Below are 12,184 nucleotides of genomic sequence, written 5' to 3' on the forward strand. Positions count from 1 at the left end.
TTTTTTTTTTTTTTTTTTTTTTGAAAAACTCGTCCTACTGTTCTTCTATTTCTTCTTTTGTGTGTGTGTGTGTGTTTTCTTCTATCCTCGTTACTCAACCTGAATGTAGAGACTCTTAGGAACCACGGACCTCCACAATAGTATGATATTGTCCACTTTGAGTGAGGCTTTCTCATGGTTTTGTTTTTGGTTTCCTTAGAAGGCCTCATACCAATTGAGATGTATTCCTTACTTATAAACCCATGATCAGTCGCTTAACGTGTTGATGTGGGACTCTCTCCCAACAATTCTCCACTCGAACAAAGTACACCATAGAGCCTTCCCTAAGGTCTATGGAGCCCTCGTACAACCTCCTCTTAATTGAGGCTCAACTCCTTTCTCTAGAGTCCTCGAACAAAGGGTGTACTTTGTTCGATACTCGAGTCACTTTTGACTACACCTTCGAGACTCACAACTTCTTTGTTCGACATTTGAGAATTCTATTGACATGGCTAAGTTAAGGGTATGACTATGATACCATGTTAGGAATCATAACCTTCACAATAGTATGATATTGTCCACTTTGAGTATAAGCTCTCGTGGCTTTGCTTTTGGTTTCTCCAAAATACCTCATACCAATGAAGATGTATTCCACCCATGATCACCCTCAATTAGCCGACATGGGACTCCCTCCCAACAATCCTCAACAGAGACACCTCAGGGTCTACGTCAATGTCCACTTACAGGTTACAGCTCCCGAATTTCCCAATGATGTCATTGCTAAATCCAATTTCTGTGTGGATATAGCAATAATCTACTACAATTTCGTAGTGTTTTTTTTTTTTTTCCTTCCATTTCTATAGATCTGCTCTGCTTGCTTCCTTTATTTTTAGTAGAAGCAATGCTTCTGTTTACACTTCTTTTGTTATCCACTTATATCGGTAGCCTTTTGTTTAATTTTCCTTTGAAGCGTGGGGTTTCCTTGCCCCCGTGGCCTTTAGGCTGTCTTCATTTTGTTCTACTGAAAAATTCGTTTTCTTTTGAAACAGTAGTTTTAAAAGGCGAGAACTTCAAGCAAAATTCATTTGTTATCTTTGTGTCCGTCCAACTGAGGTCAATGTGTCCTTATGCAAGTTGTTATTGTATTTGCAGGTTTTATGCAGCAGAGGTTCTACTGGCACTCGAATATCTACACATGCTTGGTGTTGTCTATAGGGACTTGAAACCAGAGAATGTACTGGTTCGTGATGATGGCCACATAATGCTCTCAGATTTCGACCTTTCCCTAAGATGTGCAGTGTCGCCCACCCTGATACGAACCTCATACGATTCCGATCCATCTAAACGAGGATTTTGTGTCCAGCCTGCCTGTATTGAGCCCTCATCAGTTTGCATCCAACCTTCATGCTTTCTTCCTCGACTCTTCCCTCAGAAAAGCAAAAAGAAAAGTCCCAAGCCTCGAAGTGAGCTGGGGTTGCAATCTAGTGCTCTTCCCGAGCTGGTAGCAGAGCCTACTGCTGCGCGATCCATGTCTTTTGTTGGCACCCACGAGTACCTAGCCCCTGAAATCATTAAAGGAGAGGGTCATGGAAGTGCTGTTGATTGGTGGACTTTTGGCATTTTCTTACATGAACTATTGTATGGAAAAACCCCATTCAAGGGATCAGGGAACAGAGCCACACTATTCAATGTAGTAGGGCAGCAGCTGAAGTTCCCAGAGTCTCCCGCAACTAGTTATGCTAGCCGAGATCTTATTAGAGGTTTACTCGTGAAGGAGCCACAGCATCGACTTGGGGTCAAGAGGGGTGCAACTGAGATCAAGCAACATCCTTTCTTTGAAGGTGTGAATTGGGCTTTGATTCGATGCAGCACGCCCCCAGAAGTGCCTAGACCAATGGAGGCCGAACTGCCTAAGTTTGGGGTAGCTGACACAACAGGGGTTGGCGGAGGCGGAGGCGTCGGCGTCGGCAGCGGCAGTAAGAGGAGGGTAGGTACAGATGTTGTGAAGTCCGGTGGTCAATATCTTGACTTCGAGTTCTTTTAAATCTCGGATAAGCAGGATGGTTTGGTGGGGTCTAAAAGTAATTGGCCACAGGATGGTCTGTGTTGTTCGTTCTTCCAATATTGAATCCGCCTCATAGTTAGATAGATATTCCACTCCTAGAATTGGTACGTTTGATAAATTGAGTTTCTGAAAGAATCCACGTATTGCACGCTGTCTGATATGAACAAGTCTGAACCATGATGCTATTCTCATCAGATCTTCCATTTGGTACACTGCAGTAAATTGCAATTCATGACCAATGTCTCCCTCTTTTTCATCAACAATCATCACTCTCTACTGCTAGTTACTGTCGTCTGTGCAAGGCAATCGCTTATAGATTGAGAATCCGGTACCCGACCATAAATTGGCTTGAATCACTCGGTATCGAGAGTGAGCACCGTATATATATATATCTAATAATTGTTTAATGTCCATTTTTTATATAATTTTTATTAGAAAAAGTAAAATATTTTAATAAATTTAATAATATTTTATAAATATAAACTTATTAATTTTTTACTAAATTTAGACACAATTAGAGACAGCTAATAACATCACTGTTCTCATCACTATCACAAAACCTTACATGAGATTTTCACCTCATAGGGCTCCGTGAGTGCCATAAATAAATCTAAGGAGCGTGTTGGAATTATTTATCTTAGTATGTCTTTTTTGTACGAGAGTATAGGATAAAAATCTATCATGTGATCCCTAATTAACCCAATAAAATTCTGTCTGTTCTAATAATAAAGAAAAAGGTACATATGAATTGATCTCATCCTTCGATAAATGTATCTCTTCACTTTGGTATATATTTTCTATATAAACGTAAATTTTTTATTCTATATAGGTCAAATGAAATCTATGTAAAAATTATTTTTATACCGACAAAAATACTTTTAGAAGACTTTTGTGTTAGAAAGGGAGGTAGATATATGTGTGTGTATATATATATATATATAAAAGAAGAAAGGAGAAGTAGAAGTAACCATGAACGTTCAAGTGAGAACTGACCATTACATATAAAATATTTGAAACACACGTTTTCAATGTTGTGGCCATGGTTTTGTGCACCTTTTTCATAGTGCTACCATTTTTTTAAACCTTTTCTTACAGAATCTGACATAACCATAAATATTATATTAAAATTTTCAAATTAAAAAATACATTCAAACTTTCCCCATATAAAGTATTTAAGAATACCAATTTTGTTGGCATTTAAATTATACAAATTCTCAGAGAATAATATAATAGAATATGAATTACCAACACGTGGTGATTTGGAAGTTTCAAAGAAATAGACGTTGGGTTGAGCTGAACGATATATAAAGACATAGATATGAATAGTGAGTGTGGTTGAAATTAGTAGACTGAGAGAATCAAGGATGTCGAGTAACAGCAATTGCTCACAAGGGTCGTCGTCGTCGGAGGTGTTTCTGTTGGAGTGGATTCGGCGACATCTTTTGGAGGACGAGTTGGATTTGGTTGGGGGATTAGGGAAAAATACTCCGAGTTTGGCGAGTAGTGATGGGGTTACGGATATCGAGGCCCCTGGGAAGGGGAGTTCGATAAGAGGGCTGCAGTTCAGAGGAGTGAGGAGGAGGCCATGGGGGAAGTACGCAGCAGAGATCAGAGACCCCAATAGAAAAGGGGCTCGCATATGGCTGGGGACATACCAGACCGCTGAAGAGGCTGCTTTGGCTTACGATCGAGCTGCTTTTCAAATGCGGGGAGCCAAGGCCAAGCTCAACTTTCCTCACATGATTGGTTCCGCGGAGGCGCTGATTGGGATAGGCTGCTGTTACCCTAAGCGCGCTTCCCCTGATTCCCCTCCGCCCCTGTTCAGCGTCAAGCGCCCTAGAACTGACTCGCCCTCAATGCCACGATGTTCAACTTCATAAAGCCCCTACCACTACTCATATGCAACATGTTTGCCTAATGGATTTTGTATCCCTATGCTTATGTAAATTTTTCTCCCCTTTTTCTTTTACGTCGGGGGATTGAACTATCGATCCTTAAGAGGATAATTAATAACAATCACGAACTAAAACATTCCCTCTTATTTTATGTCCTATTACATTCGTGATTCACTAATACAAATAAAAAATTATAATATGATATAGTATAATATAGAACTGACTGTGACTTTAACTAATGACTAAATGAAACAATAATCCGATAAATTTTGAATACCAAAACACTAATAGTTCGAAGAGTACCACCACTAATTCTAGTTGAGTTGTTTGTGAAGCTTATATTTTCATTTGGGCATTTGGGCATTATCTGTAAAAGGCTACAAGTTTATTAGAATTTGATTTAACTTTTCAAAAATAATCATTTTATTAATTTCTCCTCTATTTATATTGCCACAACTTTGATTCGTTTCGTTGAATATCAACATTGGAATTAATGTGACTAACAATTCTATAAAGGAGAGGTACATGAATGTGTTGGATGATGGAAGTCCCACATCGACTAATTTAGGATGTGATCATAGGTTTATAAGTGAGGAATACTAACTCTATTGGTATGAGATCCTTTGGAGAAGCCCAAAGTAAAGCCATGAGAGTGATACATATATTAATGAGTAATAATAAGAGTGATGTAAGTGGTAAATTGTAACGAACACGTGATTATTTTATTATTATTATTAAGTAGGAAATTTCAAATGGGAACCACTATTTTTGTGTTAATTTATATTTTAGTCCCACGTTCCTCATTTTCACATAACGATATAAATAATAGCAATAAAATAAGAATAATAATATTGTTTTTTTATTATTTTTGTCCACAATTAAGGGAACCTTGTTCATTATTCCCTCTTGGCTACAAAAATAAAAAATTAAACCCCCTCATCATATATTAAATGTTATTTGCAATCGCATGTGACATCCTCATATTCCTTTTACATTTTTTAAAGCAAAAAAAATTATTAAATTATCGCACCATTTTATTATTTTAATTATTATTTTTCAACCAACAAAAATAATAATAATAATAACTAACATTCCTTTTCCTTTCTAGTATTTGTGCACGTGAAATATATGGTTGTTTGCTTTGACAAACATTAGTCTTTGTTTGTTATTTTTGAATTGGATTAGATTTAAAACTACTCGTATATTTATGACCTCACTATTAAAAAAATTCATGATAAGATAATAGACAGATAATGAATCGAATTTCGTGCTCTAAAAAACTAAGGTTGTAATTGAAAAAAAAACTAAATTTGTATTTATTTATTTTTCATCATTTTAAGTTATATATATATATATATATATATATATATATATCGGTAAAAAAAAAACTTTTGAAATTTTAGTGAAGGGTAAAAAATAAAAGTAAAATTTTGAAAATTATTTATTTTTTATTATTGGTGGAAATATATACATATATAGACAATATGTATTCAATAATATTAGTAAGGCAAATAAAAAATGGAAAACAAGAAAAATAATATGCTAAAATAGAAACATAATAAATTGTAGGTTTGATTTTTTAGATTTGATGAACAAAAAAATAATAATAAATTGGATGGATTTGAATATTATGTGTGTGATATTAGAGAAAAAGGCGTATATATTTTTTTATAAGAAATTGGGACACGTGTGGTGATCATAATTATAGAATTTGAATATTAATTGGCTGGTTTTTATTTAATTGGATGGAACTTGGAAGTTTCCTCTTTTTTATTTATTTATTTATTTATTTATTTATTATTTTTATTATGTGAAATGAAAGACAATCAATTACTAATATAGATTATAAGTGTTAAATATTTTTTATTTTTATAATAATTTTAAAAGTAGATAGAGTAGGATAATGTTGAATTATACTTTATTTTTTAACTTGTCGAGTTTAAATTGACTAAAAAAGATGTCAACCTGCGAACCGACTTGAGTTTTTCATTTTTTTTTAAATTCAACCGATTGAAAAGTTTGGATCAGTCGGGATGTCGGTCCATATAAATACCTCTAACTAAAACATAGAAGGAATCAAACTATCAAAAAAAAAAAAAGTGATAAGAAAATTTTGAACCAAGGATGGTTTCAATATTTCCCATACGTAATCCTTTGTATAGACATTGGGGCGGATGAACGCTAAGATGGAATAGGTCCGTTAATATGCCCAATGTACCTACTGCAATATGATGAGAGGCTATTCCGCCTGGAACAAAAGGATCAAACCCTTCGACACCCCACGCTGGATTTGCAGCGTGTACCCTTCCGGTTAATCCATAAGGATCGGATACCCATATTCCCGGACCATACAATCCGATTACATGAAATGCACAAAAACCAAAGCAACCCAACCCTGAGAAAAATAAATGAATTCCAAAAATCTTTAGCAAATCCAAAGAAGGTTTTACTGTACGTTCATCACAAAATATTTCTAGATCCCATTACAATATGTGCTCCGGCCACACCTTTGTAACTCCAAATACCCAAATTCGTTATAGTCCAAATTCTCTCCTCGATCTTATGTGGATCACGTGTCTAATAATCTCGAAAACATTTGACTTAATTCAAAAATAATATTCTTCAAATTGAAAGTATTAGAGTCTATATAATAAATACGACATGTGTGAGTTTTTCTTTTTTGCAAGTTGCATTCTTCTCCCTTGAAATGAATTTTGTCGTCGTCCTCGTGTAAACATACCTTATTTTTTTCAAAATTTAATAGCAACAAAAATTATAATAATAAAATATTTTTTTCAGAAGTCAAAATCAAAGTCAAAATTCAAGGGTAGAGACTTTGAAAACGTGTTAACCTCAGCAGTTAGCCCTACTTGGTTGAATCACCATTGACCAAGTTAAATGTGCGTTAAATTACAAAGTTAGCCCTTATAACGTGGGTTAAATTCTAACGATTAATTTCTCTATTTTTTTTTTAAAGTTAAAACTTTTAAAATTTTATTAAGGGTTTTAGCGACTAAATTTCAAGTTGGTTTAGAAGAGAGACATACTTATAAAATTCCTAGAAGCTTGAGAAAAATATATATAAGAAAGTGAAAATCGAAAAAAGAAATGGTCAAAGTCAACTATAAGGATATTTTGGTCAATTTCATACCCATTTTAATCTAATAATTGTTAATGAGGATAATAGAGTTATTTAGGAGAAAAAGAAAAAAGTTCCAAACTGTTACAACCCGACTTTTCATACACTAACTCATTGCAACCATTACTAAAAAGATAACAATTTTGAAGTGTGCAATTTAAAAGTAAATAGATTTTAGAACAAGAGTGAGGAACCAAAAACCCGCTCTGATTAGTGTCTCAAGTTTGATTCCGGCCAAGGTTCTTTCATAAAAGTTGCTCAGATGTTCTAGGAGAAGGATTATAGACTCTTAGATCGTCTAAAATCATCCATAAATGAGCAAGAACTATAGGTAAGTTATGGAGATTTTAATTTTGATATTTCTCTAGATTGGTTAGATTTTTAGGGAATTAGATTAAGAAAAATTTAGTATGATTTCCATAAGAGTATTTCACACAACTTCTCAGAAGAAAGTTGGAGTTGAAATGAACGAGAAGCTAAATTTTTGACGAGCCACTGAGAACGGTACGAACAAAATTTTTAACCAACATCGAGTACAATTTTTTTTTTTTTTTGTAGTTGACGATTTATTACAAGTAACATACCTTTGGAAAGTACGATTAGAACAATATAACTCTCGTGAAAGAATCATGTTAATTCAAATGACGTATAAAAAGGTACAAAAATCAAAAGAAAATAGGAAAGAACATTGAAATCGCGAAAATTTGGAAATCTAACCATAGAAGACAAACTGCATGTTGACATGTGTCAAGCACGGAGTGGAATAATGCGGCAATCATCGGCCGTGACACGTGTAAAACATAAAAAAAAATGAAGTGTGTTTGGACGAGAGCACGCCACGCATCACAACGTCAGTGGGCCAACCTAAAACGATTGACCTAACTCAAGTCTGCATGTGCTACATGTCGACTACAGTAAAATTATGAGTGTACCTTGTGGGAACTAATGTGAAGTTTTCTAGTTAATTTTTTGTAGTGTGTCTGCCACGAGCGACAGGGGTCCACAATTGTACCTTAAGAGTTGCTTGGATTATTGTTCATGCATGTGAGTTATGCAATTATACGGAGACGATAGAGGTTCGCCAACTAGCCCATAATAGTAAACTAACTCGATTGTCAAGGGTTGGAATAACTATAGAACTGGCCTATGATGTTTTATGATGTATGAGTTGTTTCTTGCTAGTTAGGTTTCTTTTGGTGAACCAGACACGGGCAATAGGGGTCCATAGTTGCACCTTATAGTTGGTTAAACCTTAGCATGGATGAACCCTATGAGATTTGGAGGTCGAAATAAACCAAGAACCAAGAAAATAGAATAAGTAAACTAGAGTGTAGCATAGGAAGTGCCTACTATTGGGGAATGAACCCCAAAATGAGAATAAGGCACGGAAAGAATTAACCAACATTAATAAAATCCGAACTATAAACGACCATAAAGCTGCTTACCGAGTATATTTTATATGCTCAACTCTACTACTTCAACTTTCTTTTCATATAGAGATTGATGTAGCGGTCGAAGCGAAGACAAACGTCAGTTGTTGGCTATAGAGAGTCTCATCACACTTGAGTCTAGAGTTACTTTTGTGCTTATCTCTCAAATCCTGTATTTCATGAATTTGAAATAGTTTGATCTTACCGTGGTGTATTTTAGTGGTCTCTTTTTTGTCTTTTGTAAAAGCAAAATTTTCATTACTATTTTAATTGAATTTCAAAGTGCATGCACATGTTGAAGTGTTTTAAATTTTAAGCATATTTACATATTCCACGTCAGGGAGTAACATTTCGTGGCTTGAGTCTCTTAAAAAGTGGATCATTGCAACTTGAGTAGTATATAGTTGACATACAACAGCATTGTGTTCAAACAATAATCTAAAATGGTCTACAATATATGAATAAAGTTGGTTGTCTTGTCCTGATATTGCTATTGACACAACCGAATTTATAATCGTTACAAATTATTCGATCCAAATCGTCCCTAAGAAACATGTCAGTGAGAGTATCCTATGCAATGAGTTTGCATAAAATTTAATAACAAAATACTTAATCTTGCAAGATGAAATTCACTCATTCTCAAAACCTTAGAAACATATGATTTGAATACTTCAGATATTTCTTTAATCTAAGTTAATCATTTTAGTGTTAATATGTTATGGCAAAGTGACCTTACAGTCATATATATTACAAGCTTCAATAATACAAGATTAATCAATTATACGCTTGAATTAATTAATTTTCATACATGAACTATATATTATTTCATTATAGACATATAGTTGCACTATTCCATTATAGACATATAGTAGCACTCTTATGTATGGCAGGATGAGTTGTATTCTTTGATATAATTATTATAAGGAAATTGAACTTTCATCAGCTATCAGTCAAAATTTTGGTTCACGTCAAAATTTAGGTTCATTCTTGCAATTTCATGTTTCACCTTTAAGGACAACAGATTCTTTTAGTAACTTATTTACGAGAGTGTGGTCTTGCATAGTGTTCTAGGGAAGAGAGGAAGCTTGTCAGTGTGTCATGCATTGGGTCATCGATCACATTGATCTTAGTTTTACTATGTGTGCCTTTCACTTACCCATATATGTCATAAAATGTTAGTGTCAAATTCTTGTTTACAAGCTCAAATAGTGTCAAGTGATGCGAGCAATGATGACCTGTGGGCCTGCAAGAGAAGAATCTAGTACTAGTATGATGTTATGTACCACATACTTTGATGGCTTAAGTCATAATCAAACATATAATTCACTCGCTGGACCAAAGGAAGTTTTTAAGTTACACAAAATACATTCCGGTTCTTGTTCTGAACTTCAACGTAAATAAGAAAGCTAATAAGAGATATAGAAAAGAACTAAAACCACTTATTGTAATGAACTCAAAAACTTTACGAGTCAAAGGTGATTTAATACGTTATCAAATGAAAAGGTTATTGCTTTTATTAGCTACGAACTTGCACCAGAGCAAAGAAACAAACTACTGTTTCTTGTTCTTCAGCTTGTTTGTGAGCTAATTTGGTGCAATTTAGCATATTATGTTATTATGAACACCACATTCGGCTCTTCAGTTCAATGCTAAATTATAAATTCACAATTCTTCAATTCACACCATTTAGATTTTATATCAAATTTTGATTAGTTAAACTGTTTATCATCATAACTAGGAAATTTCTGCCAGTGAACAGGATGTTTTGAGTTTGAGTTGAGCTGTAGAGAATTAACTAAGAAATAAATAAAACCAAGACAAACTTCGATTCAATAACAAAGTTCATGAAGTAACATCAGGCAGGCCTAACTCTGAATCATCCCATCAAACATTAACCGTAGCAAACAAGAACTAAAAATAACATGATGCTTATAGCTCAGCCATTGAGTAAACAGAAAATTATTTCAACTTAAGATATAAGCCAAAGGGCAAGATGGAATGGGATGATTGACAGGATTAGTTTTCTCACTCGTAGATCCAAGAATGAAGGCTGCTCTGCCAGTTAACAGGGCCCTCCGAGAACCACAGAGCAATTTCCTTCCTCGCACTTTCGACGGAATCGCTTCCATGAATGATGTTCCTGAAAAGTAATATACAACAATCAATCATCCAGACATCAGGTTCCCTTATCAACTTCTATTAGCAGACATTCAATTCACAGATCATTACCTGCCAACATCAATTGCAAAGTCACCACGGATGGTTCCTACATCAGAATCTGCTGGCTTGGTGGCTCCAATGATCTTCCTACCGGTTGCAACAACATTCTTCCCCTCCCAGATCATGGCAACGACTGGGCCGGAAATGATGTACTCGATCAAACCATTGAAGAAGGGCTTTCCAGCAAGATCTGAGTAATGGTTCTCAGCAAAAGCACGATCCACAGACATAAGCTTCAAACCTAACTCACCATGTAGTTCAAAATCAGCAACATTCAAAATTCAATACTACAGATAACTGCTGGATGCAGATGGTAAAGAAAATAAGATTTATCTCAACTCAAACTTAGACAAGCAAGACGACGTCAGAATCAGAAGAAATTAATGTAACGTAAACTAGATCAAGTCGGGGAAGAGCTGAACTCTGCTCCAAATATTATCAAACGCAAAGCAAGAAAGGGATAATCCAAACCTGGACGAGATCCAAGCTTAAAACAACAAATAAGAAAACAAGACAAATCCAAGCAGAGAACTCATAAATAAAGTTCTCAGAAAGTATACCTTTAAGAGCAAAGCCCTTCTTCTCAAACCTACTGATAATCTCTCCAACCTGAAACAAACAATAAGAAATAAACACAAAAACATAATGGACAAATCGCAAATATGCAAATACGCCCCCAAGCTAATTCCAGTCTTTTAGCTACGTGGATTATGCTTAACATCAAAGGAAAAAACCGGAAGAGCGAAGTGAAAACGGATGAGAAGTCGGAAACATGGAATTCAAGAGAAGAAATAAGAGTAGAAGACAGGAAAGAGTGATACCAGTCCTCTCTGGACTCCATCAGGCTTGATCATGATAAAGCTCTGCTCCATTTTTGTGGACCGGCGTTCTGCTGAACAATGCTTCTCTTACAACTCTGTAGTACAGCTCCGTGGTGGTGAAGCGGCAGGGTGCGTAAAAGGGGTTTTATAGATGGATTTGGCGCCGCGTAACCCTAGCCCTCCTCCACTGGAATATCCTTCGAACAATAATATTATGACACTTTTATTTCCAACCAACTTAAATCTTTCCTAATATGCTTATCTCTTACACCCTTTTTTCAATTAAATTTAATTAATTCAGATTTACATTCCAATTCCCTACCTTAAAATATATTCCATTCCATAATAAATCTTTAAATTATTCTTTTCATGTCAATATTATTAATTTTACGGGAAAAAGAAAAAAAAAACTCCATAAACTATTATTATTATTGTTTAACCAATTTTGAGGGAAAAAAAAATAATACGTCAAGCTAATAATAAAAACTATTTTTAAGATTTTTGAAAAATATTTTTAAACCTAAAGAATTGGTAAATTAATATTAATTTTATAATATATCGTGATAGAATTATATTAATTAAAATATTGTACTTTTCTTTATATTACATAGGAAAGGGTAAAGTTCTGTGATTAA

General features: G+C 34.6%; 3 protein-coding genes across 3 annotated transcripts in view; 2 read left to right on the forward strand and 1 right to left on the reverse strand.

Moving 5' to 3' along the window:
* LOC111442445 (serine/threonine-protein kinase D6PKL1-like) overlaps nt 1-2,283 on the forward strand; it is a 5,603-nt gene extending 3,320 nt beyond the window's left edge. The window contains exon 3 of the mRNA XM_023079888.1: nt 1,132-2,283. Coding sequence (XP_022935656.1) covers nt 1,132-2,023 — 892 coding nt within the window. The 3' untranslated portion in view covers nt 2,024-2,283. The remainder of the gene's footprint in view (nt 1-1,131) is intronic.
* Nucleotides 2,284-3,408: 1,125 nt separating this feature from the next.
* On the forward strand, nt 3,409-3,924 carry LOC111453384 (ethylene-responsive transcription factor 1-like). Its single transcript, XM_023094471.1, has one exon. The coding sequence runs from the start codon at nt 3,409-3,411 to the stop codon at nt 3,922-3,924; it is 516 nt and encodes a 171-aa protein (XP_022950239.1).
* Nucleotides 3,925-10,304: 6,380 nt separating this feature from the next.
* Nucleotides 10,305-11,711, reverse strand: LOC111442462 (nucleoside diphosphate kinase). Its single transcript, XM_023079913.1, has 4 exons — nt 11,550-11,711; nt 11,289-11,337; nt 10,738-10,969; nt 10,305-10,648 (listed from the first exon to the last, which is right to left on the reverse strand). The coding sequence occupies exons 1-4, from the start codon at nt 11,598-11,600 to the stop codon at nt 10,534-10,536; spliced, it is 447 nt and encodes a 148-aa protein (XP_022935681.1). The 5' UTR covers nt 11,601-11,711; the 3' UTR covers nt 10,305-10,533.
* Nucleotides 11,712-12,184: the final 473 nt, after the last annotated feature.

The sequence above is a fragment of the Cucurbita moschata genome, unplaced genomic scaffold, assembly GCF_002738365.1.
Source record: "Cucurbita moschata cultivar Rifu unplaced genomic scaffold, Cmos_1.0 Cmo_Scf00001, whole genome shotgun sequence".
Lineage (NCBI taxonomy): Eukaryota > Viridiplantae > Streptophyta > Magnoliopsida > Cucurbitales > Cucurbitaceae > Cucurbita > Cucurbita moschata.

Coding starts and splice junctions, on each gene's coding strand:
- LOC111453384 (XM_023094471.1), top strand. CDS start 3,409: ATGTCGAGTAACAGCAATTGCTCACAAGGGTCGTCGTCGTCGGAGGTG.
- LOC111442462 (XM_023079913.1), bottom strand. CDS start 11,600: ATGGAGCAGAGCTTTATCATGATCAAGCCTGATGGAGTCCAGAGAGGA. Junction 11,338..11,549: donor ATGGAGTCCAGAGAGGACTG/GTATCACTCTTT, acceptor TGTTTGTTTCAG/GTTGGAGAGATTATCAGTAG. Junction 10,970..11,288: donor GAAGGGCTTTGCTCTTAAAG/GTATACTTTCTG, acceptor ATGGTGAGTTAG/GTTTGAAGCTTATGTCTGTG.